At 44.5% G+C, this 25564-nt stretch overlaps 2 protein-coding genes across 6 annotated transcripts in view; one reads left to right on the top strand and one right to left on the bottom strand.

Annotated features, from left to right (window-relative positions):
• KAT7 (lysine acetyltransferase 7) overlaps positions 1-8854 on the bottom strand; it is a 42622-nt gene extending 33768 nt beyond the window's left edge. For 4 of the 5 annotated variants that reach the window (XM_044298757.1, XM_044298755.1, XM_044298753.1 and 1 more), the window contains exon 1: positions 8567-8854. In XM_044298757.1, coding sequence (XP_044154692.1) covers positions 8567-8758 — 192 coding nt within the window. In that variant the 5' untranslated portion in view covers positions 8759-8854. The remainder of the gene's footprint in view (positions 1-8566) is intronic. The other variant, XM_044298759.1, reaches the window with a different exon arrangement.
• SLC35B1 (solute carrier family 35 member B1) lies at positions 8757-23866 on the top strand. Its single transcript, XM_044299541.1, has 9 exons — positions 8757-8860; positions 11626-11729; positions 12949-13082; positions 14208-14238; positions 16561-16721; positions 17281-17407; positions 21506-21612; positions 22478-22631; positions 23814-23866. The coding sequence occupies exons 1-9, from the start codon at positions 8757-8759 to the stop codon at positions 23864-23866; spliced, it is 975 nt and encodes a 324-aa protein (XP_044155476.1).
• The last annotated feature ends 1698 nt before the right edge of the window (positions 23867-25564 follow it).

Below are 25564 nucleotides of genomic sequence, written 5' to 3' on the forward strand. Positions count from 1 at the left end.
GTGATAGATAGACAGCTGTAGCAGAAAGGACACGCCCCCTTAGCTGTAGCAGAAAGGACACGCCCCCCTTAGCTGTAGCAGAAATGACACGCCCCCTGAGCTGCCAGTTTGATATAAATCTAGCAGAGCAATGAATGAGGAGATATTTGGACCCATGTGAGGTACAGGGCTGGTTCTAGAAAGGGATTGTCATGTACTATATGATGTCTGATTTTCATTTTTGACATTAACCATGGCATAGCCGCTTTAATGTTTTGACATGATGCCCGCTTTGCTCAGCGCAGTGACACAGACGTCTGGTTCCCGTTTGTGTGCACATAGCTTCCCTTTAATCCCGCAGCTTTGCTGTTTGCTAGGATCTGGTTGGCAGCAATTTCCCTCTTAGCCCTCTGTAAACAGGAACGACGCTTGCCAAAAAAATCTTACTCAAGAGTTACATTTTGGATTTTGCAATGTATTCCTGCAGTTATATAAAGGGTGGGTTACCAACAGCCGCCGCATGTGCTCCCCCACCCGAAGACGCTCTACTTCTCGTGCCTCTGCGACTTTTCTCAAACTTTGCTGGCAAATAACTGGTTAATTTGAGAGTATACAGAACCCCTGTAATTATGATGTGTAATGAATGACGGTCTGTTCTCAGGCAGTGGATTTCCTGTGCAGCGCAGCAGACGCGTTTTAGACACAATGGATGGCAAAGATGTAGACTTGGATCCAGCTATTCCTGAAGTCAGGTGGGTGGGTGGCTTTTTGAAAATTTTGATTCTACCTCCTCCCTACACAAGATACTCTGCCTGTACTAATATTTGGTTACATTATGTTTTCTGCTCCATTTAGGGCTAAAGCTAAATTCACTAGTATACAGTAGTGCATTATAGGAGCTGAATTACGGCTGATGCATGGGATTCAATTATTCTGATCTTCAGATGTCTAAGCCACACATAGGATCAGATGACCCTGGTGGATTCTGGGATCTCACGCCTTCACTGATTTCCACAATGAACAGCTTTATGGAGGGCTCAAACCCCTTTGGCACTGCTCAGAGATGTCTGCCACATTCTAGGAAATGGCCAATTCAAGCAGTGGTAGTGTGGTTTGAACGTTGTGTCAGATTCTTAGTAAGCGCTCACGCACACGAACGTGCCATGTTTTTCGGATCCGCAAAACACGGATGACGCCCATGTGCCTTCCGCAATTTGTTATAGAAAATGCCTATTCTTGTCCGCAAAACAGACAAGAACAGGACATTATCTATAATTTTATGCGGGGCCACGGAACGGAGCAACGGAACCAAACCACGTTCGTGTGAATGCGCCCTAACAGACATCTCTGAGCAGTAGTAAAGGGTTTATAAAGGTCTAAGCAGCCCTTTTGTCCTGGAAAGCAGTGGTGGTCCGAGATCACACGCTTCACCAATGTGAGCGCACAGTTATCGCTGACATATCAGACAATATCTATGAAACAACACAATAACGGTAAAGCAAAGTTCTTTATGTAGGTTTAAAGGGCATCTGTCATCATTTACCAGTAGAATAAACCGTAGGCCGCTGTAGATCCATGCTTGTCTGCAGAGTCTGATGATATCTCTGGCGTCTCCATACCTGGAATCTGTAAAATGTGAAATCTAAAACGCTAATCACTCCCTAGGTGCAACAAGGAGGTGCCGTTGCACCCAAAAGCTCCGCTCCCTCTCTGCTATGCCCTGCTCTCACCGCTGTGACAGGTCAGGCAGTAAAAACGTATTCACACCTAGCCCTAAAGTCTCATGGGAGCACGCTTGGCACATGCACAGTAAAGGGATGGAGATTACCCATCTGCCTGGCGGTCTCCCTCCCTTTACTGCGCATGTGCTGAACGTGCTCGCGCCAGGGTGAACATGTTTTCACTGCCTGGCCTGTCACAGAGGTGGAGGCGCAGCATAGCAAAAAAAGAGTGGAGCCTCTGGGTGCAACAATTCTGCCCTTGTTGCACCTACAGGGTAATTTGCATATTATATTATACAGCACATATGGAGCTACCAGATATCATCAGACTCTGCAGGCAAGCATCGTTCTACAGCAGCCAACTGTTTCACCTACTGGCAAGTGATTACAGATGCCCTTTAAAGTAGATTTTTGGGATGACACCGATTTGTGATCATGGAGTTCCCACCCTGGAAATCTACAGCAGTGGAGGGGCCAAGGTGATCCAGTGGGGTCAGCTAGCTACATCGGATGGGCACAGCAGGTCTCCCCATCTGTGATACAAGCAATGAGCATTACATCAGCCATCCTTTCTCTCTATTATGATCATAGCTGCTGTTCTCCCTCAGCCCGTTATCTATGGTGTCATGCGAACAGCCCCCTCCCCATAATTCCACTTAATTATATTTGTTCACCGCGCCCCCTGCCCACTGTACCCCCTGCCAGGGCTTTTGTCTCGTCTTTCCCCCCCGAGATGCCTGATTTATCTATGCAACCCACAAAGGCTCAAGTCAATTCTGTCTGTGTAATGATATCTTCATGATCCCGCGTTCTCAGGATTTGCATTACACTTTCAATTAGAGATGGCTCCATAAATGTGCCTTCCATGAAATCACCAGGTTTATCTGCTGGCGGCCCCAATACAACGGAATGAAAATTGGGCGAGGTGACAGAACTAGAAGCCTTGTGGATTCAAATCGTGTTGGCATCATCCAGTGGTCACATAAAATAAGTATGATGGCGGAGGTAGATATGTAGTAAGGACCCGGAAGTGCGTCGTGCGGCCCCATAGAAATGAATGGGTCCGCAATTCCGTTCCGCAAAATGCGGAACAAAATTGCGGACGTGTGAATGGGGCCTTAGAAAGGGTTATTCCTAGGTGCTGCATTGCAGAGAAAAACTGTGAAAGGGACACAGTGCTGCAACCCCCTCATTCTCAAAGGTCGGCCCCCCATCGATTGTGCCAAGATATCTGTATCTGATTGGTGGGGACCTCCACCCATCACAAGAACGGACCAGCAGGATCAGGCAGGCTGCTCCATTCATTCTTGATGGGAATGCAGGAGATTGCCGAGCGCTGTATACAGGTATCTCCAGAAGTCCCATGGAGACAGGGTTGCCACCCTTCCCAGCAAAAAATACCTGACAAGTTGTTTTGGGGGGCATGGTTTAAAGAGGTATTACAGCGCTATAATTTTAAATAAGAATAGAGAGGACAAAAATAGGGGATACCTATTAGATTGGTGGGAGTCCTACCACTGGGATCCCCAACAATCACGAGAACGGGGGCCCCGTTTCCCCCCTGCAGCCCCCTTAAATGAATGGAGTGGCTGTTCGCACACACATGTGGCTGCTCTATTCATTTGTATGGGAGTTCCAGAGGTGTACCTAACCGGCTGCTCCGTTCATTTCAGGGGGGCTGCAGGAGTTACTGGGCCCCCGTTCTCGTGATCAGTGGAGGTCCCAGCAGTAGGACTCCCACTGATCTAATAGTTATCCCCTATGCTGGAATACCCCTTTAACAATCTCACCTCAGCCAGTGATTGGCTAAGCGGGCAGTCCAAGTCAATACTTGTATGTCAAGCCTGAGAAGAGGAAGTTGAGAGGAGCAGGGACCAAAGCAGCAGCTAAACGGCAGTGGCGAGGTTCAGTAAGGTGAGTACTCACCAGTTGTTATTTGTGCCCTCTCTGACCCCATTATGGCACTGGGATACCCCTTTAACACAGATGTTGGACACCAACTGTTTCTTAAAGGGGTTATCCAAGACTTAACCTTTTAACAGATTTCTTCACAGTGCGGCTGGCCCTGCGGTGGGGTTAATACTCACCTGGTCCCCACGGCTGGATTCTGGCTGCATTGCTCCGTCCACGGCCACCTCGGCAATTCCCAGGTCTCTAGGAATAAGTCGTTTGTTGGCAGGCATCATGTGACCAATGCAGCAAATCACTGGCTGTAGCAGTGACCTGTCACCCATGCAGTACGTCAATGGATCACACGCTGTACAACAAACAAGTCACCACTCCGGCCATTGATTGGCTGCAGTGGTCACGTGACACCCATCAACAGGATGTTGATTCCTGAAGACCTGGGACCCACTGAGGTGGCTGCGGAGAGATGCAGCCGGAATACAACGGTGGGGACCAGGTAAGTATGAACCCCACCGTGGGTCCAGCCACTTTGAAGAGTTCTGTTAAAAATGTTTTGTCTTGAATAACCACTTTAATAACTACAAAGCCAGGAAAAATGCATCCCCTACATGTATTTCAGAGCTTCCCTGAACCGTATAGCCCTATGCAGGGACCCAGTTTGCCTTAGTTTCCGAAACTGGTTTGTTTTATAAAACATATTGAAAATGATCATTTATGGCATCTGAGTCATGGCATCAACAAACTGTATAATTACTTGAAGAGGGGTAGTGCTCATCTTCACACCCTCTTCCTTTTTGGGAAAAAGACCCCCTCCTCCTCCATAAGTGACAGAGAGTAAGTATATTCTCTGACTGGTGGTGGTGCTAACATCCATACAGCCAGAGATACAACCTTTAGAGGCAGGTAATACCTGCAGCTCCCACTCACAATTCAGTTTCTAAATGGTCTATTTCATGCAGTATGGGGGGGCTAGAATCGCTGTTTTAAAGCTTATATTCTTAGCTTCAAAACAAGACCTAGCTCATATCTCTAGCTGCAATACAGTCTAGGATAGCGCCATTACAAATGAAATCCCGGGACCGGCCTGTTAATGGTGATACCAACAAGTCCTTTGGTGCCCGAAGCCGTTGGTGGCAACCCTACATAGAAAATGAATGGAGCGGCAGGGAATATGCTTGACTGCCATTCCTTTAGGACAGGGGAATGGGATTCCTGTTCTCAGCACTGGTGGGGGGTCCCAGCAGTCAGAACCCTAACCAATCAGTTACTTATACTGTGGATAGGGGATAACATTAAACCTTGCCACTACTCCTTTAACCAAATGCTGGAGGTCACATTCAGTTATCCTATGGATGCATTATATAGTACTGATTGGGCCATGTCATTTATTTGGTTGTCAGAGGTTGCAGCAATGATATAATAAAGGATTACGACTGGGCCCCAAATTGTTAACACACAGCCGCAGGATTGTGAACTGCTAGATTATCTGTGAAACAAAAAATATATATATATATATATATATATATATATATATATACACTCACCTAAAGAATTATTAGGAAAACCTGTTCTATTTCTCATTAATGCGATTATCTAGTCAACCAATCACATGGCAGTTGCTTCAATGCATGTAGGGTTGTGGTCCTGGTCAAGACAATCTCCTGAACTCCAAACTGAATGTCAGAATGGGAAAGAAAGGTGATTTAAGCCATTTTGAGCGTGGCATGGTTGTTGGTGCCAGACAGGCCGGTCTGAGTATTTCACAATCTGCTCAGTTACTGGGATTTTCACACACAACCATTTCTAGGGTTTACAAAGAATGGTGTGAAAAGGGAAAAACATCTAGTATGTGGCAGTCCTGTGGGCGAAAATGCCTTGTTGATGCTAGAGGTCAGAGGAGAATGGGCCGACTGATTCAAGCTGATAGAAGAGCAACGTTGACTGAAAAAAACACTCGTTACAACCGAGGTATGCAGCAAAACATTTGTGAAGCCACAACACGCACAACCTTGAGGTGGATGGGTTACAACAGCAGAAGACCCCACCGGGTACCACTCATCTCCACTACAAATAGGAAAAGCTCACCAAAATTTGCAGAAGCTCACCAAAATTGGACTGTTGAAGACTGGAAAAATTTTGCCTGGTCTGATGAGTCTCGATTTCTGTTGAGACATTCAAATGTCCGAATTTGTCGTAAACAGAATGAGAACATGTATCCATCATGCCTTGTTACCACTGTGCAGGCTGGTGGTGGTGTAATGGTGTGGGGGATGTTTTCTGGGCACACTTTAGGCCCCTTAGTGCCAATTGGCCATCGTTTAAATGCCACGGGCTACCTGAGCATTGTTTCTGACCATGTCCATCCATTCATGACCACCATGTACCCATCCTCTGATGGCTACTTCCAGCAGGATAATGCACCATGTCCCAAAGCTCGAATCATTTCAAATTGGTTTCTTGAACATGACAATGAGTTCACTGTACTAAAATGGCCGCCAAAGTCACCAGATCTCAACCCAATAGAGCATCTTTGGGATGTGGTGGAACGGGAGCTTCGTGCCCTGGATGTGCATCCCTCAAATCTCCATCAACTGCAAGATGCTAACCTATCAATATGGGCCAACATTTCTAAAGAATGCTATCAGCACCTTGTTGAATCAATGCCACGTAGAATTAAGGCAGTTCTGAAGGCAAAAGGGGGTCCAACACCGTATTAGTATGGTGTTCCTAATAATTCTTTAGGTGAGTGTATATATATAATATATATACAGTACAGACCAAAAGTTTGGACACACCTTCTCATTCAAAGAGTTTTCTTTATTTTCATGACTATAAAAATTGTAGATTCACACTGAAGGCATCAAAACTATGAATTAACACATGTGGAATTATATACTTATCAAAAAAGTGTGAAACAACTGAAAATATGTGATATTCTAGGTTCTTCAAAGTAGCCACCTTTTGCTTTGATTACTGCTTTGCACACTCTTGGCATTCTCTTGATGAGCTTCAAGAGGTAGTCACCAGGAATTGTTTTCACTTCACAGGTGTGCCCTGTCAGCTTTAATAAGTGGGATTTCTTGCCTTATAAATGGGGTTGGGACCATCAGTTGCGTTGTGGAGAAGTCAGGTGGATACACAGCTGATAGTCCAACTGAATAGACTGTTAGAATTTGTATTATGGCAAGAAAAAAGCAGCTAAGTAAAGAAAAACGAGTGGCCATCATTACTTTAAGAAAACTTTGAAAGTGTCCCCAAGTGCAGTCACAAAAACCATCAAGCGCTACAAAGAAACTGGCTCACATGCGGACCGCCCCAGGAAAGGAAGACCAAGAGTCACCCCTGCTGCAGAGGATAAGTTCATCCGAGTCACTCACCAGCCTCAGAAATCGCAGGTTAACAGCAGCTCAGATTAGAGACCAGGTCAATGCCACACAGAGTTCTAGCAGCAGACACATCTCTAGAACAACTGTTAAGAGGAGACTATGTGAATCAGGCCTTCATGGTAGAATATCTGCTAGGAAACCACTGCTAAGGACAGGCAACAAGCAGAAGAGACTTGTTTGGGCTAAAGAACACAAGGAATGGACATTAGACCAGTGGAAATCTGGGCTTTGGTCTGATGAGTCCAAATATGAGATGTTTGGTTCCAACCACCGTGTCTTTGTGCAACGCAGAAAAGGTGACCGGATGGACTCTACATGCCTGGTTCCCACCGTGAAGCATGGAGGAGGAGGTGTGATGGTGTGGGGGTGCTTTGCTGGTGACACTGTTGGGGATTTATTCCAGCATGGCTACCACAGCATCTCGCAGCGGCATGCTATTCCATCCAGTTTGCGTTTAGTTGGACCATCATTTATTTTTCAACAGGACAATGACCCCAAACACACCTCCAGGTTGTGTAAGGGCTATTTGACCATGAAGGAGAGTGATGGGGTGCTGCGCCAGATGACCTGGCCTCCACAGTCACCGGACCTGAACCCAATCGAGATGGTTTGGGGTGAGCTGGACCGCAGAGTGAAGGCAAAAGGGCCAACAAGTGCTAAGCATCTCTGGGAACTCCTTCGAGACTGTTGGAAGACCATTTCAGGTGACTACCTCTTGAAGCTCATCAAGAGAATGCCAAGAGTGTGCAAAGCAGTAATCAAAGCAAAAGGTGGCTACTTTGAAGAGCCTAGAATATGACATATTTTCTGTTGTTTCACACTTTTTTGTTATGTATATAATTTCACATGTGTTAATTCATAGTTTTGATGCCTTCAGTGTGAATCTACAATTTTCATAGTCATAAAAATAAAGAAAACTCTTTGAATGAGAAGGTGTCCAAACTTTTGGTCAGTATATATATATATCCAGAGAGACCTCCTTAAATAATTTTGTAAACCATTTAAAAAGGCAGTTCTGTACAGACTACACCAGGTAGACAAGACTATTACTTGCAAAAAAAAAGAAAGAAAAACCCCCACATAGACAGAAAAAGACTCATAGATAAATGACCACAAGAAAATGGCTCCTGCACAAGAGACAGAACGCACTTCGGTCACTAGTGACCAGTTTCTAATCTCCATTCATTGGGGATCATAGGGTTTGTTACACGTGTAAACAGTGGCCAATCAGAGCTCTCCACATGAGCCTACGTCACTACACGTCTCTTCAACAGAAGAGAGGGTCCTGATCAGAATGTGTCTATATCGATGCCTGATTACAATATTTCGCACTGTACCGGAAATGTATCTTGTGTATAGACGTTCAAATGAGTCACCAGTCATAATATTATCATAATTACTGTAAAAACATTCTCCACCACATTAGGATTCGCTTATGTGCCGCTGCATTTACGTGATATATATATATATATATATATTTTTTTTTAAATGCATATGGCTGTGGGAGGCTTGAGCGCCGCTGTATTACTATGAGTCCCATTATGGTGGTATCTGCCCGAGGTAATGATTTACCTGACTTTGCCGTGTGCCCTGTGAACCGGGCTCTCTCACTGATGTCATCTTCCGTGTGTACTCTTCCGGCAGTGCAGAGGTCTGCCCCAGCTGGGGTCCTTCGGCAATCTGGGCACGCTGTGAGTGTATGAGGTCCCCGGCGGCTGAGAGAGATGTGCGGCTGGAGGTGCCGGTGACAGCTGGAGGAGACATGGACGGAGGGGGAGTGCTTGGCCATGGGGGGCTGAGGCTCCTGGCCTGTTTTATGGGGGTCTTTGTCTGTTACTTCTACTACGGGATCCTGCAGGAGACAATGTAAGTGACTGTTCTGTACTAGCTGCGGGGGACCCCTGGGCATGTAATGGGACAACTCTCGTCCTGTCACACGTCAGTGTTTGGTCAGTGATTGTGAGCCCGGAGATCAGGTGTGAGGGAAAGACCTGCACCTCTCCTGTGTTTACAGCTCCAAATCGCTGATGGAACTCACTGACTGTGTGAATGAGGCTTTAGTTTGTGGTGTTTAGATTTTTCGGTGCCATTCTGGGACAGTACGGTTCCAGATCTGCCCTAGGATGGACCACAACGACTGACTGATGTGAACGTCCGCTTACAGCTGTATGCCAAATGTAATAAAGGGGGACCCCGCTCTGCTAGTATAACATGATTTGTCTTGTACTGATCCTGATGCTCCAGAGCTGTATTCACAATGCTGAAGGCTTCCACGGAGCCCATCTGAGCCTGCAGTAATAATGAACACTTTTATTATAGGGAACAAAATTCTGACGGAAATCTGAGTGGAATTCAGCAGCGGTTGTCCAGGATTTAAAAAAACATGACTACTTTCTTCCAAAAAACAGCACCACCCCTGTGCGCGGCTTGTGTCTGGTACTGCAGCTTGGCTCTGTTGGAGTTGATGAGGCAGAGCTGCAATACCACACACAGCCTGTGGATAGGGGAGGTGCTGTTTTTTTGGGGGGGGGGGGGGAAGCAGTTATGTTAAGGATCAGTAACCTACAGCTCTCCAGCTGCTGTGAAACTACAACTCCCAGCATGCAAACTTGCTTGGCTGTTCTTGTAACTCCCATGGAAGTGAAAGGAGGTTTCTGGGAGTTGTAGTTTCAGAACAGCTGGAGTGTCGGAGGTTGCTGATCCCTGAGCTATGTTTTTCAAATTCTTGACAACCCTTTTAAAGGGGATACATTTGTAACTTGGCACAACAATCTGCGGCACGTCAGTTTCTTCATTACGGATTAGGATTCATTATGGATTTTCCCAATGCAATTTGCCCCATAATTTCCAACTTTTCACACCTCAAAAGTGGCAAGAAGATGGGGCCCTGCAGCCCACCAGATTCATCATACTTTATGCCAGGAGCCGGAGCTTCCCCCCCTCCCCCTGCAGTCACATGGCGACACCTCATGGCTAGAGCAGGGCCAACAGGTCACACTACATTTTTTCTGGGAGAGTAACAAATTTCCATCCAAGGAGGAGTATGAAATAAGATGCTGGGCGGGTGTGTTTTTTTTCTGTAGCCAAATGGCCTTATATTTTGCAGGGCAAATTTATTTTTTAGTGAGACTGTCTTGGGCTACATGTAACTTTTTAGCTTTTATTTTTAGGGAGTTTTAATGAGAATAAAAGCAGTTCTGCCATTGTTTTTTGCACTTTAAATTTACAGTATTTACTGTGCAGGGTAACTAGTTGTGACTGTTGGGGCTTGTTCACAGCGAACGTGTGATGCCCGTTGCTCCATCTTTTTGCGGAACAGGAAGGATCGCGGACCCATTCAAGTGAATGGGTCTGCGATCCCAATGCGCCTGCCCCACGGACAGTGCCCGTGCATTGTGGTCCACAGCACAGGCACGGCCTTCACATGTTCATGCTGTGGGTCAGTACGATTATAGCAATACCAAGTATGTGTCGTTTTATCATTTATTTAATTTTTTTTACTTTTTCTGCACACTAAAAACACTTAACATTGCTGCATTGCAAAATCCAGAACTCATTTTTTAAAAATAAACTTTATTAACCTATAACTCTACTGTTTTTAGGGGACGTAGTTTTCATACTGCACTGGTATGCCTTGTACCAAGGTGTCTGCTGCACAGTCTTATACATATACAGTCATTTCAGTCTTGGGAGTCTTTATTAGGCCCCTAACTACCATGGCCGATAGCCCCCTCCCTCTAACTGTCTAGATTCCGCGGTTCCTATTGACCAAGGCATCTAGGAAGTTAAGCAGCTGGCATTAAAATTAGCCTGAGCCTGGCTTCAGTTGGTGCCGGACTCCTGGATTTCTGTAGCGGCGCAGCCTGTTAGGCCTCATGCACACAAACGTTTTTTTTTTCCGTTTACCTTAGTTTTTTTTTGCGTTCCGTATACGGAACCATTCATTTCAATGGGTCCACAAAAAAAACGGACTGTACGCCGTATGCATTCCGTTAACATTTTTTCGTTCCATTCAAATATAGAACATGTCCTATTCTTGTCCGTTTAACGGACAAGGGTAGTACTGTTCTATCAGGGGCCAGCTGTTCCGTTTCGCAAAAAATGCATGCACACAGACGTCATCCGTATTTTTGGCGGACCACAAAATACTGCAAAAGCCATACGGTCGTTGGCAATAGGCGTATTCAGTTCCTACCGCCAGTGCCAGGATTAATGGTGCAGGCGATAGGGACTGAACACTCTGCGCTGATACAGCACTCCGGACCAAAGGAAGTCTCATATATTCTACGTGTGAGACTTTTTGTTAAGTGTAAAATTGCCTATACAGACAAAGTGTTGCCATGGGGCCACCCGGTGAGGGGAGTATAGAGGGGTTTCTTTGAAACACTTGCCTGTTTTCCGTAGTATGTGAACTGGTACTGTACAGTAATCTGAAGTAGGAAAACCTAATTGCCCCATCCGTATTAGAAGAGCTCAGCTAAGCTTTCCGAAACTTGTAGAAAATCCATTGACAAATTTGTAGCAAACAGCAGAATTATGAATGCAGCTCGAGTATAATTTAATAGGCTGTTGTTCAACTTTTTGTGTAGATTGATTGCATGTGTGAGCTGTAACATGCGTCTGTTTTGCAGAACACGAGGGACGTATGGCGAAGGAGAAAACAAGGAGAAGTTTCGATATGCACTGTCGCTGGTCTTTGTACAGTGTGTGGTTAATGCCGTATTTGCTAAGTTATGTGAGTATCATCAGGGGCCATAAACGTGACACCCTTCATAAGATTTGTGGTTCATGCTTCTTATACAATCTAAGGGTACATTCACATAACCGTCCGCAAAAATACAGATAATGTCCGTTTGTCGTCCGCATGTTTTGCGGACCCGTTAACTTCCACAGGTCCATTGTCATCATTTGTGGCCAAGAATAGGACATGTCCTGTCTTTTGCAGAAAGGACATACAGACGCGGAAAGCATACCGAAGACAAAATACATAGGTTTGTGTGAATGTACCCTAAGGAGCTCTTTCACACGAGCAGATCCCGTGCGGGTAATCCGCTGCGTGAAAGAGAGCCAAGCCCTGTTCCGGACAGCAGAGACACGGAGCATTAACATGGTTGATAATGCTCCGTGCCTCTCTGTGATCTCTTTACTACAAAATCACAGTGAGATACAGTTGTCACTGATTTTGTAGTAAAAAAGATCATGCTCCCCTGTGAAATACTTTGGTATTTATGAGGGGGGCACTACTGCTTGGCCCTGTTAGCAGAGTTGGTGCAGTAACTGGGGCTTCCTTTCATTTACCTCCCTAGCTCTGGGTGCATTCACTCTCAATGCCTTAAACCAGTGCAATGACACCCAGAGCCGAAGAGGACGCAAGGAGCAATAGGTAGCGATAGGGGTCTGGTTTGATTTTCGAGTCAGGATTTTTTTTTTTGAGGCTTGGAATTTTGCAAAAAAAAAGGGCACAATGGCAGAACTGCCACAGCAGCCTTCTAATCTCTAGCACGTACAGCACTGTATTGCGGTATATCACCCTAGAATACGCAATACATACAATACAGCACATGATGGATTTATGTAGAATCTGACAGAAAAAGATTCTGCATGCCTGGATATGGAATCAGAGGGGTACAGAGGTGCTCTGGGGCTGCTTAGAGGGCTGTAGGTGCCATATTGCAGATGTAATGTGTCTGTGTGCACGAGCCCCTACTCATGATGTCTATCAGGTAAGATTTTGGTTTTGTTGTATGTGGTTGGGGTAGGAGGGGCCAAAGCTTAAAATTTGCTCCAGGGCGCATGTCATTTTTGCACCTCTCCACTTTAGGACTTCATAGACTCTGTATTTAAAGTCTCTCAGTCCAATTCGTCCCAAAACATGGAATTGGATTGAGCCGCAATACCAGACACAGTACGAGAGCGGCATTGTGTACATTGACTCCTATTGTGCTCCTTTGCAGTAATTCAATTCTTTGATGCTAAGGCTAAGCCTGACCGCACACAGAGCTGGCTCTATGCAGCCTGTTCACTCTCCTATTTGGGGGCCATGGTGTCCAGCAATTCAGCACTCCAGTATGTGAACTACCCCACCCAGGTGAGCTATGACTTTCTATTACGTACTCTATTACATACTCCATCTCAGACAAGCCCCCCCATTCTCTGCATGTGCAAATTGTAGTAGTGACATGCTGGTGTACGACTTGTGACTGCTGCAGCCAATCACTGTCCTCATAGTGTTCATGTCGTGTCTCTGGTGAGATGACCCCTTTTAAGTATTCAAATCATCCTTTTCTGTTAAATTCTTTGTCCAACGTGCCTTAGTTTTATCCATTTTGGGGAAGTCGGGTGACAACATGGCTACCATTACAGCTCCTACCCCATGGAGTCCATGCCATGTTTTCAGGTGGTACTTGAGCTGTCCTCATACTTTTAATTGGCAGCACAATGACCATAGCCTCTCTGGAAATTATTTTCAATGGCCATCATACAATACTTCATGGATTGTAGTGGTTCACTGACCATGGGGTATTGCTTTGTTCGTTGTCTGAGGATCTCCCTAAGGGTACATGCACACGTTCAGGATTCATGTGCGGAGTATCCGCACTAAAATCCGCAGGTGTTCACAGGCAAATCCGTGCGGTCAATCCGCAATTATTATTATGTGAATGGAGAAAATCTGGTCAGGAAAAATAAAATAAATTGACATGTGGATTTTAAAATTCGCACCGCAGGTCAAAATCCGCGCTGAAATAACCTGCATTGTGTCTTTTTTTTTTTTTGTGGAACTGTGGAGTGGACCAATGGATGCAGACACCACACAGTGTTTTGTCCGCATTTTTGCAGTCCCATTAAAATGAGTGGGTCCTCATCCAATCCGCAAAAGATGCGGCCTAAAAATACGGTCGTGTGAATGTTGCCTAATGCTTCATGGGCATAACCAGGTCTGCAAATGGCAGATTCGCAAAACATGCATACTGGTTATGTGCGTTCCTCAATTTACCGTACATGAAAAAATAAAAATAAAACATCTGCAAGTAGTATGCTGTGTGAGTAAAAAAATTCCACCCCCAGAAAATAATGCGTGAATTTCATGGCGTTTTTGCTTACAATCCCAAAAGAAAAAAAAACCTGAAGTGCGACTACAGCCTTAAAATGTACTGTATTTCTTGTAGATTTATTTTTTATTTTTTGTGTGTGATTTGACCTCTTTGTTTTGCAGGTGTTGGGGAAATCCTGTAAGCCTATCCCAGGTAAGATGATCTGCTGTGCTGCTCCCATGTAGGATAACCTTCAGCCCTCCGCAGAGCCGCGGTGCTGACGATCTGCCCTTTTGGGGATATGCATGATGTAACCCAACGCCTGCTTCTTTCCTGTCACTTTAAAGTGGATAGATTCTCTTTGACCTTTTCTGCCACATGTGCCTCGGTACTAAATTAAACCTCCCCTAGCTGCGTCTGTGCCGCTATATAAAACTTCCTGCTCCCTGTGTATATATGCTGAGTAAATATTCTCTCTACACACGGCTCCCTGCCAGTGGTTTCGTTAATGAGAGATGTGCATGCCGTCAGTGTCTGAATACAGATCAGAGGACCTGTCAGGTTTCCTGAAATTCTTTTTTGTTAACCACAAGCGTTCCTCTTATAATGTATCTTTGTTCACAATTCTGCTTCATAATGGTTCCTCTGTTACTCCTTCTGGAAAATGTGTGAATAAACTGACACCTCCATACATATCTTTGAGGAATAATGGATGACTGATACAATGCAGATTGTATGAAAAGATGAAATATTCTATGGGGAGTACAATTGGTTACCAAAGCAGACATGTCAGGAGAGCTGACAGGTCCTTCAATTCAGATGGGTGGGGGTCCCACAGCTAAGCAGGCTTTTAGTAGAGGTATGGCCATAGTTCCTCTGTATGTAAATGTATGTCACCAAGTAAGAATTAAGGGTTCATTCACACAACCGTAAGTGTTTTGAAGTCTGCAAATTGCGGATCCGCAAACCACAGGTACTGGCCGTGTGCGTTCTGCATTTTATGAAACGCACATGGCCAGCCCTGTGATAGAAATGCGATTGCGGACAAGAATAGGACATAGTCTGTCTTTTTTGCGGGGCCACCTAACAGAACTACGGCCCCATTGTAATGAATGGGTCTGCAACCGTTCCACAAAATTGCGGACCGGATGTAGACCCAGAAATATGGTCGTGTGAATGGACCCTTATGGGGAGACATCTTTAAAGTTTGTTTAAAGGGGTTGTGGAGCCTCAGTATCCTCAGGCTAGGTCATCAATATTAGATTGGTGGGGGTCCGACTCTTGGCCTCCCCACCAATCAACTGGTTGAAGAGGGCTGCATGCTCTTTAGTGTTTACCTATGCGCCAAATGGAAGAGGAAAGTGCACCACCACTACAAGTTAGACCTGGTGCAGGTGAACATTAAAGAGGACGCAGCGCTCGCACCAGCACCGCCGGCCTCTTCAGCCAGCTCATTAGCAAGGGTACCTTGATGGCGTGCTTCTAGGATACGCATCACTTTATGGGGGTCCAACCTGAGACCTCTCACTCATCCTGATAATAAAGGGGCCTGAGTAAAATAGTGCCTGGCCACCCCGCTCTATAAGGCAAATTTCACTTGAATGGGTCTGCCCTGCGGTTTCCTGCACAGTGGGTGGCTGAGGTCTGTTGTGCAGGGTCTGCACTGTTCCACCGGCACTGTAGCCCTTTTAGTAGAGGTGGCTGCCCCCCCCTCCCCCCTACAATTTGATAGCATGTCCTAGTGATATGTCATCACTTTAAAGGGGTTGTGGCGTAATTAAAAGTTATGACCTATGAACAGGATGGGGGATAATGAACTGATCAGAGGTGACCTGACTGCTGATACCATTCTCCCATCCTGATGGAGCGACAGGTCAAGCTTGCTCCCTGCCTCTCCACTGGGATCTATCCTGTTGATAACTTTGAATTACAACTACTTTAAAGTGGTTCTGTCAGCAGTACAAACATACCTTTTGTAGATCTTTTATCCTCAGGAGCAGTGTGAATATGAAGTTCAGGTTCTGCTCCTAAAAGTGCACTGGAAGTGGAGCTTCACTGTGAAGTGCTGTCTGCACGGAGCTGCTTCATAACCCTCTCCTCTGAGTGACATATGTAGTACCCAACAAGGGGTCCACGTACAGTTGTCACTCGGAGGAGAGGGGCTGGGAAGAATAGAGCACGTCACAGTGGAGCATGGAGCTCCTCCTCCAGTGCACTTGCAGGTAAGGCTACTTTCACACTAGCGTTTCTAGTTTCCAGTATTGAGATCCGTCATAGAGTCTCAATACCGGAGAAAAACGCTTCAGTTTTGTCCCCATTCATTGTCATGCTTCTTTCTGTAGTGTTGTCTACACTGATGTCTCTTTGGGGAGGGGGACATTCAGAGTCTCCTGTGGACCCTGCCACCCCCAACATCCTTTTATTCCTTGTGTAATGGCGTTGACTACATAGGCTTGTGTCTGGTGAATTGTGCTGGTGTTTTTAATCCTTGGGCTTCTATACCAACAATGTCCTCTTCTTTGTGTCTCTCTCCAGTTATGCTCTTAGGAGTCACCGTCCTCCGGAAGAAATATCCTGTGACCAAGTATTTGTGTGTGCTGCTCATAGTGGTGGGAGTAGCCCTGTTTATGTACAAGCCCAAGAACACCGGCCCCAGCGGTGATGATCACGTCTTCGGTTACGGAGAATTGCTGCTGGTACGTGGCTAATTTTTGAATATTTCGGGGCACTGGCATTGAGGAACGTGGAATACGTCTGGCTTCCTAGTGCCCATTCATACAGTGGTCTTGGGTAAAGCAGTCTTGTCATGTTCTGCTTATCGTATGATGGAGGGGTGGACAGAATATGAGTCCATATTTGTGCTTCTGTGGGCACTGCTGTATGCCTCTTCTTATACATAGCCACTTGTATGAATTGGACAGGAAAATAATCATGGGGGGCTCCATCAGATGCTGTGTTACAGAGCTATTTACCCCTAGAAGCATTTCCTCTGGGACAGAATAGCCTAAGGATATGGCACTGTACAAAGCACTATATGGCAGCACACTAGACCCCACCACTCCGCTGTACAGCCTTGTGTTGGCGTCTGTAGTCTCTGTACGCGTTGCCCACCTTTATTGGAAGTGTTTGTTCATATGTGCTACCAGCACCAGAGAGTACATGGTTTTACCAGCACGAAATGGCTTGTCAAATATTCCTATTGCCCCCCTCAGCCAGTAATGACTTAAGGTTGTCCTCCTACACCATCTCTTCCAGTTGCTCTCTCTTACTCTGGACGGATTGACTGGAGTGTCTCAGGATCACATGCGGGCACATTACCAGACTGGCTCCAACCAAATGATGTTTCATATCAACCTCTGGTCCAGTTGTTTTCTAGGAGCAGGTATGTGGGTGCATCCTCTGTATTCAGTAGATCAGGACTAAAATGGATCATTGTGACCTACCTAGCTTCATGGATTGTTTTCCATTGCTGTATGAGACAGAGCAGGGCGAGCATCACTGTGGTCTTTCCATAACTCCCATAGACTTCACTGGAGAGAGCCACATGCGGTCTCCTCTCCAGTAATCTCAATGATTGTCACTTTCAGTTGAAGAACTGTGGTCATGGGAGCCCATTCTGCTCTATAAAATGCTGCCTGCAGACTATAATGCATTTCTAGTGTCGGGTTCCCTTTAGGGCCTGTTCACCTCTTTCTTAGAGATTTTGGGCCACTTGATGATGAATACAATAGAACAGCATGCACCACTTTTTTTTAAAATCAAGTAAGTGGGCTCCCGTAGGCACCATTGTATGACAAATCTGTTGCAGTTTGATTGCACATATTTTTCACTTGATAAGATGCACCTAGAAAAATAAGAAAAAATAAATATTTTTCATCAGATGCCCATATTAGACCTAAAATCAGCCCCCCCGCCCCATTCCAAACAATAAATGTATTAGTCCAGCTCACCCAATTCTTCCGTGCACTAATGGAGCCAAGGCCAGCTCTTCTCATAGGCATAACAAGAAAAAGCTCCAGCACGGAGTAGATCTTACGTTACTGCCTCTTTATTCCAGTATTCACATGACAGGTAAAACGTAGTGAGCTTCACCTCCCATCAGAGCAACATGTTTCGAACCTCCAGGTTATTAATCAGTGCAGTAACATATGATCTACTCTGTGCTGGAACGTGCATCTTATAAAGATTAAAATGCACATTATACACACAGTAAATTGTTCCACTCGTATGGCAGAACAGGAAAATAAAATCGCCCAACCTAAGTCTAAGTATCCGCTGCCAGGTTATCCATGCACCAGGGCCAGATGTACAGCTGTTCACACATTCAGGCAGCCAGGGAAAGTTAGCTTTACATCCGCTTAATATCTGGGCTCAGGAACATGCTTACTCAGGTACACAGACTCAGGACCAGGGTATAATTTACTGATCTGGACAGACATATGCTCACTTGCATCATAATAATATATACATATTTGGGCCCATCTACCAGACGTCAAGGTAGCTTCTTATCAGACATTCACATGTTCACCCATTCTTAGTGCATTTAGTAGTGTGCTGCAACTTTTTTTGTTTATCTGCTTTTATGTGTGTGTGTGTGTGTATAGATCAGTGGATATAAAAAGTCTACACACCCCTGTTAAAATGTCAGGTTTCTGTGCTGTAAAAAAATGAGACAAAGATAAATAATTTCAGAACTTTTTCCACCTTTAATGTGACCTATAAACTGTACCATTCAATTGAAAAACAAACTGAAATCTTTTAGGTGGAGGGAAGAAAACAAAAAAAACTTAAATAATGTGGTTGCATAAGTATGCACACCCTCTTATAACTGGGGATGTAGTTGTGTTCAGAATTAAGCAATCACATTGAAAATCATGTTAAATAGGAGTCAGCATACACCTGCCATCATTTAAAGAGCCTCTGATTAACCCCAAATAAAGTTCAGCTGCTCTAGTTGGTCTTTCCTGAAATGTTCTTAGTCGCATCCCACAGCAAAAGCCATGGTCCACAGAGAGCTTCCAAAGCATCAGAGGGATCTCATTGTTAGAAGGTATCAGTCAGGAGAAGGGTACAAAAGAATTTCCAAGGCATTAGATATACCATGGAACACAGTGAAGACAGTCATCATCAAGAGGAGAAAATATGGCACAACAGTGACATTACCAAGAACTGGACGTCCCTCCAAAACTGATGAAAAGACGAGAAGAAAACTGGTCTGGGAAGCTACCAAGAGGCCTACAGCAACATCAAAGGAGCTGCAGGAATATCTGGCAAGTACTGGCTATGTGGTACATGTGACAACAATCTCCTGTATTCTTCATATGTCTGGGCTATGGGGTAGAGTGGCAAGACGAAAGCCTTTTCTTACGAAGAAAAACATCCAAGCCAGGCTACAGTTTGCAAAAACACATCTCAAGTCTTCCAAAAGCATGTGGGAAAAGGTGTTATGGTCTGATGAAACCAAGGTTGAACTTTTTGGCCATAACTCCAAAAGATATGTTTGGCACAAAAACAACACTGCACATCACCAAAAGAACGCCATACCCATAGTGAAGCATGGTGGTGGCAACATCATGCCAAGGGGCTGCTTCAGCTGGAACTGGGGCCTTAGTTAAGCTAGAGGGAATTATGAACAGTTCCAAATAACAGTCAATACTGGCCCAAAACCTTCAGGCTTCTGCTAGAAAGCTGAACATGAAGAGGAACTTCATCTTTCAGCATGACAACGACCCCAAGCATACATCCAAATCAACAAAGGAATGGCTTCACCAGAAGAAGATTAAAGTTTTGGAATGGCCCAGCCAGAACCCAGACCTGAATCAGATTGAAAATCTGTGGGGTGATCTGAAGAGGGCTGTGCACAGGAGATGCCCTCTCAATCTGACAGATCTGGAGTGTTTTTGCAAAGAAGAGTGGGCAAATCTTGTCAAGTCAAAATGTGCCATGCTGATAAACTCATACCCAAAAAGACTGATTGTAATACAATCAAAAGGTGCTTCAACAAGGTATTAGTTTAAGGGTGTGCACACTTATGCAACCGTTTTATTTTTATATATTATTTTTTTTTTTCCATCCACCTAAAAGATTTCAGTTTGTTTTTGTCTTTTAGTGCAGGAATACAGCAATTGTATTGTTAATACACTTTAATTGAAAAACCACTAATAGTTTAATCATTTTTATAATTTGCACCTTTACACCGGACAGTTATTGTGACCGCTCCGTGCGGGCGCAGCCTTCCCTGTGGCAAGCGGGTTAATTACAAGTCGTCCCATTCATTTCAATGGGACGGCTCCTTTCTATTTAAAGGGAACCTGTCACCGGGATTTTGTGTAAAGAGCTGAGGACATGGGTTGCTAGATGTCCGCTAGCACATCCGCAATACCCAGTCCCCATAGCTCTGTGTGCTTTTATTGTGTCAAAAAAACTATTTGATACATATGCAAATTAACCTGCGATGAGTCCTGTCCCTGACTCATCTCACCTACAGGACTCATCTCAGGTTAATTTGCATATGTATCAAATAGTTTTTTTGACACAATAAAAGCACACAGAGCTATGGGGACTGGGTATTGCGGATGTGCAAGCGGACATCTAGCAACCCATGTCCTCAGCTCTATACACAAAATCCCGGTGACAGGTTCCCTTTAAGTGTATAGGATCAAGCTGTCCCATAGAAGTGAATGTGACAGCTTCTTGTAGTGACGCCTGCTCACCTATGGGATGTCGATGGCAAGCAGGTCAAAAATGAAGGGAAGGCTGCGCTCACACGGAATGGTCTTCTCTTTAACCAGCTGATCGGCAGTGGTGTCGGACCACCGATCTGATAAGGATAGGTCATCAATTTTAAAATTCCCTGAAAAAAAAACCTTTTAATAGCAGACAGGGGTCTGCAGACTGACAAGTGAGGGAGAAAAGGAAGGGACTGACTAAAAGGCTGTTTAAAAGATAAAAATGCTGTCGTTTTAGTGCTCAGCCTCCCCTGAGTACAACAGGCCCCATCATCTGCCTGGTGCCAACTCCGGCATGCTTCTCATATTTTCTTAGCCTCTTAACCGAACCAATATTTGTTATATTAACAGCAATCACCTCGCATCAATACAAATAAAGTGTATTGTTGCAGATTGCACGCATACTGTTGATTTACATTATAGCTTGCATGAATATATACTGCCAGAAGGTGGCGCAAGCACCCACACATCTACATCTCTATAATTTGTATTTTGTTTTCAAATCCAGATTTGGCGCCATGAACAGTGAATTTACCGTTCGCTATGCCTTGGGTCTCCTAACATGTGCTGTCAGGGAATGCCAGGAGTTGTAGCTTCAAAACATTTGGAGACCACTGCCTTATTATACTCCTGCTTTTTGTCCATGTAAGGGGCAGTGATGTGGCAATCCCATTTACCCAGTTAAGGGACATGGGCTCAAGTGTGGGGGTAATTACTGTAAATTAGACTGTAATGTGGGTCTCTCCACACAGGTATCGTGTTCAGTGGCGAAATATGGGAGTTCTTGAGCTTCACTGAACGGTACCCAAGTATCATCTACAACATTCTGCTCTTCAGCTTGACCAGCGCCTTAGGACAGGTAAGTGCCATGCAGATATGGGATGATCTTCTCCAAGGATCCAAAGTCTTTTCTAAGAACCACTCGCCCATGTTTAAGCCACAAAAAGGGGGGAGGTGGTGACTTCTCTTCCTCTTGAATACTGAGGTGAAAGTGCTGGTGATTTATAATTGCCCCTTTTGCTGAGAAATTCACCATATTTACACACTATCTGCAGTATACAGTACATTCATATAAAGCAGCCCAGGAATAAAATATTGTTTACTGAACCCTATAGACTTCCTTAAAGGGGTTGCCCAGAAATAAAAAAATAATGGTTTCTTCTTTGTTATATCAACTTTGAACAAAATCACAGAGAATTGATAATAAAGAAAGTTGCAATAACAAAATATATATCACTGAAGGCAACTATATAGTTGCCTTCAGTGATATATATTTATAGCCACTTTGGCCGTGTCTGGTATCTGAATAGGGATAAGCTACAATACTAGGCTCAACCTTTGGATCAGAGTGGAGCTATTTAGGGAAAATATATTTTATTCACACCCCTACAACCAGTAGCCATTTTTCCATAATTAACATAGAGATACAATTGGAAAGAACCAGCAAGGCCACCAAGGTGACCTTTAGAAAGCAGTAGGGGGGGAGCCATTTACCTTCTTTGCTGCTCCTGTCGGGGGATAACCATAAGATCCAACATGGCTGATTCTCCTGAGAATACACAGGCAGCGGGAGTCTGCTTGCATCCATAAATGGACCACTGCTAGATCTTGTGGACTTTTTCTGATCTGGGTAACTATTTAGCCTTCAGGATGCAAGAACCTTGACGAGCTGCCTGACAGTGAATTACAGCTTTGAGGTCATGTCCTTTTACTTTCCCTTCTAGACCTTCATCTTCATGACTGTAGTCTACTTTGGTCCTCTCACCTGCTCCATCATTACCACCACTCGGAAGTTCTTCACCATCTTGGCCTCTGTAATACTCTTCTCTAACCCGATCAGTGGCTTACAGTGGGTAGGAACCTTGTTAGTGTTTTTAGGTAAGTACCACAATCCTTACAAGTGGACTGACTATGAATTATGCTCTTCATCTTATATCACTGTGACTCTCATTTTAATTTTTTTAATCTCTCTTCTCTGATCGCCTGACCTCATAAACACTTATTATAGCTCAATGGCTTAAATAAATATTTGAGGTCAAGGAATTAGAGCTACACATGAGCCGTCAGATTACAGGATTCAAAGAAAAAACTGAAAATGAAAGCATACAAACGGACTGGTTTTTATCCCTGTATCTCAGAAGTGGCTGAACATTTTTTTAAAAAGACCAATTGAAAAAATAGTTGTTAGCCCCAAATGCGTTGAATACAGTCCTAAAAAAGGTTTACCTAGCCTTTAGACCAGGCATCCTCAAACTGCGGCCCTCCAGCTGTTGTAAAACTACAACTCCCACAATGCCCTGCTGTAGGCTGATACCTGTAGGCTGTTCGGGCATGCTGGGAGTTGTAGTTTTGCAACAGCTGGAGGGCCGCAGTTTGAGGATGCCTGCTTTAGGCCACCTGCACATGGGATAAGACTTGCACAAATTTTCACACAGATGTATGCGTTTCTGCAGCATATCCAAACTAAAATCCTCAATTTCTTCTTCCATTGAAAAGGGTGAAGTCCGCATCTAAAACTACAAACATAATTGACAGGCTGCAGATTTGGAAATCCACACGGCAGGTCAATTTCCGTACAGAAACAATCTGCAAAGTGTGCATGAGCATTTGTGTAATCTCATACACTTTGCTGGTACTGTAATACACTGCGTTTTTTTTCTGCACATGAATCCCTGTGTCCTCTACCCTTATACATGAGTTTTTTATATACTATCCTGTGAAGGTGTAAGGATCCAGAAAGATGCCATATTTGATATTCTGGTCCCATCAATCCTCTAGTAAAGGAATTTTGCTGTGAAAAACAGTTTTCAGATATATATTTTTTTATTCCTGAGGAATAAAATTAGATAATTTTTGCCCTTAACAAGGCAACTGGACCAGCCATGTGCACTCATCATAGCACCGCTGCTTAGTAATAGGAACGTGTCGCCAGCTGTACTTGGCACACGCGGTCACACAATGAGCCACAGGCACATACTCATGCTATATGACAGTATAGCTTACGCTCTGTGCCTACTCTCTTCCTGTCACACTCACCGCTCTCTGTTCTGTTTCCCACAGGTCTAGGATTTGATGCCAAATTTGGTAAAGGATCCAAAAAGCCGTCCCACTGATACCTATTTACAGGAGCCTTCAGATGATGTATTCAGACCTCACTAACTGTTTGTGTATATAAATACATGTTTTTTGTTTTTTTTAAATATCAAATATGTGTAACTATTTTATTAATGACGGAAGGGCTTGAATTTTAAGCTGAGTGGGAGTATTAAATGCAAGAAGATGGAACACGTCTCTTTGCTTTTACTTCGGGTTGGTTTTACTGTTGTGGAGTTGCACCCATCTAGAGTTGTCTATAGCCCCTTTAATAAAAGATCTGATGAATATTACAGTACAGAGACACTGGGCACACAGGATTCAGCTTGGCTCTGAATTCTACCATTTGCATAACTGCCGGCTTCAAAGTTGGAGAATCGGGCCCTCCACAGACTTCTCCCATCAGACATGAAAGCGGAGGGAGCAGCTGTGTAGAGTTTCCCATCTGGTGCCAACAGCCTCCCTCCCTTCATCCCTATCCCAGCCCCTGGATCTCATTAATACCCAGGACTGGCACAACAAGACCAGAGACCAGTTTGGCTGCTGGCGGTGGAAATGTACCAAGGACAAGAAAGATTTAGAAGAAACTGAGAGCAGAAGGAATATTAGTAGGCAGGCTGATGGTTTTTATTACGGCTGTGAGCGGGTGCAGCCTGGCTGGTGGCTGCCTCAGAAATGCCATGAATGATGGGCATGTACAGATATAGATGAGGATTTCTATGCGTTGTATTATCATACCGGTAGAACACCATATTGGCTGTGGTCATGCATCCGTAGCCTGAAGTTACATTGGAAAATGCCATAATATGCGGAGCGCCTTTCTTCCAGTCTTGCTCTGCAACAGATTTTAAAAAGAGGCATCATAGCGATGTGGCTAGACAACAGGTTTAAAGCCTGGCATGGCTTTCTTGGCGCAATATAGTTTGCATATACATACGACGGACATGAGGTGGCAGTAAGTGTGTCTAGCTATGTCATGAGGTGTGCTAAATGTATTATGTAGTCCGTGCGCCATTTATACAGATTGACACAATTTGCTCTAAACTGGAGCAAACAAAATTGAGTGTAGTTGCCTGTAGCAGCCAGTCACTCCAGATTAGAGGCCTACTAGAAGAGTAATGCAGACATCTTGTAGTGATGGGCATTCCTTCCCACGAAGTGCCGCCCTAGCAAAGACAAAAACAAGAGACTACATATCGGCCTCACAGGATCTTCAGACCTACATAATCAGAGGGAAGACTATGATGCCACTGTTGGTCGGGACAGCAATAAATGATAACGATACTTAATAAAGTGATACTTTATAATGTTGCAGAAAATGTATAATCTTAATGAATTTAATATCTTTAGAACGTTTGTTAAACTAATGCCCCTTCTCCCACCATCCATAAACCTCATATGCATGCTCTCCTCCTGTACCGTGTAAGGGGCCTTTTATATAGGCTGATAATTGGGAGTGAACACTCATAGGAATGGCTGTTCAGCTAATCTAAGGGTACTTTCACACTAGCGTTTTTCTTTTACGGCATAGAGTTCCGTCAAAAGGGCTCAATGCCGGAAAAGAACTGATCAGTTTTATCCCCATGCATTTTGAATGGAGAGTAATCCGTTCAGGATGCATCAGGATGTCTTCAGTGCAGTCATTTTGACTAATCAGGCAAAAGTTAAAACCGCAGCATGCTACGGTTTTATCTCCGGCCAACAAAACTGAAGACTTG

The sequence above is a fragment of the Bufo gargarizans genome, chromosome 6 (genome assembly GCF_014858855.1).
Source record: "Bufo gargarizans isolate SCDJY-AF-19 chromosome 6, ASM1485885v1, whole genome shotgun sequence".
Lineage (NCBI taxonomy): Eukaryota > Metazoa > Chordata > Amphibia > Anura > Bufonidae > Bufo > Bufo gargarizans.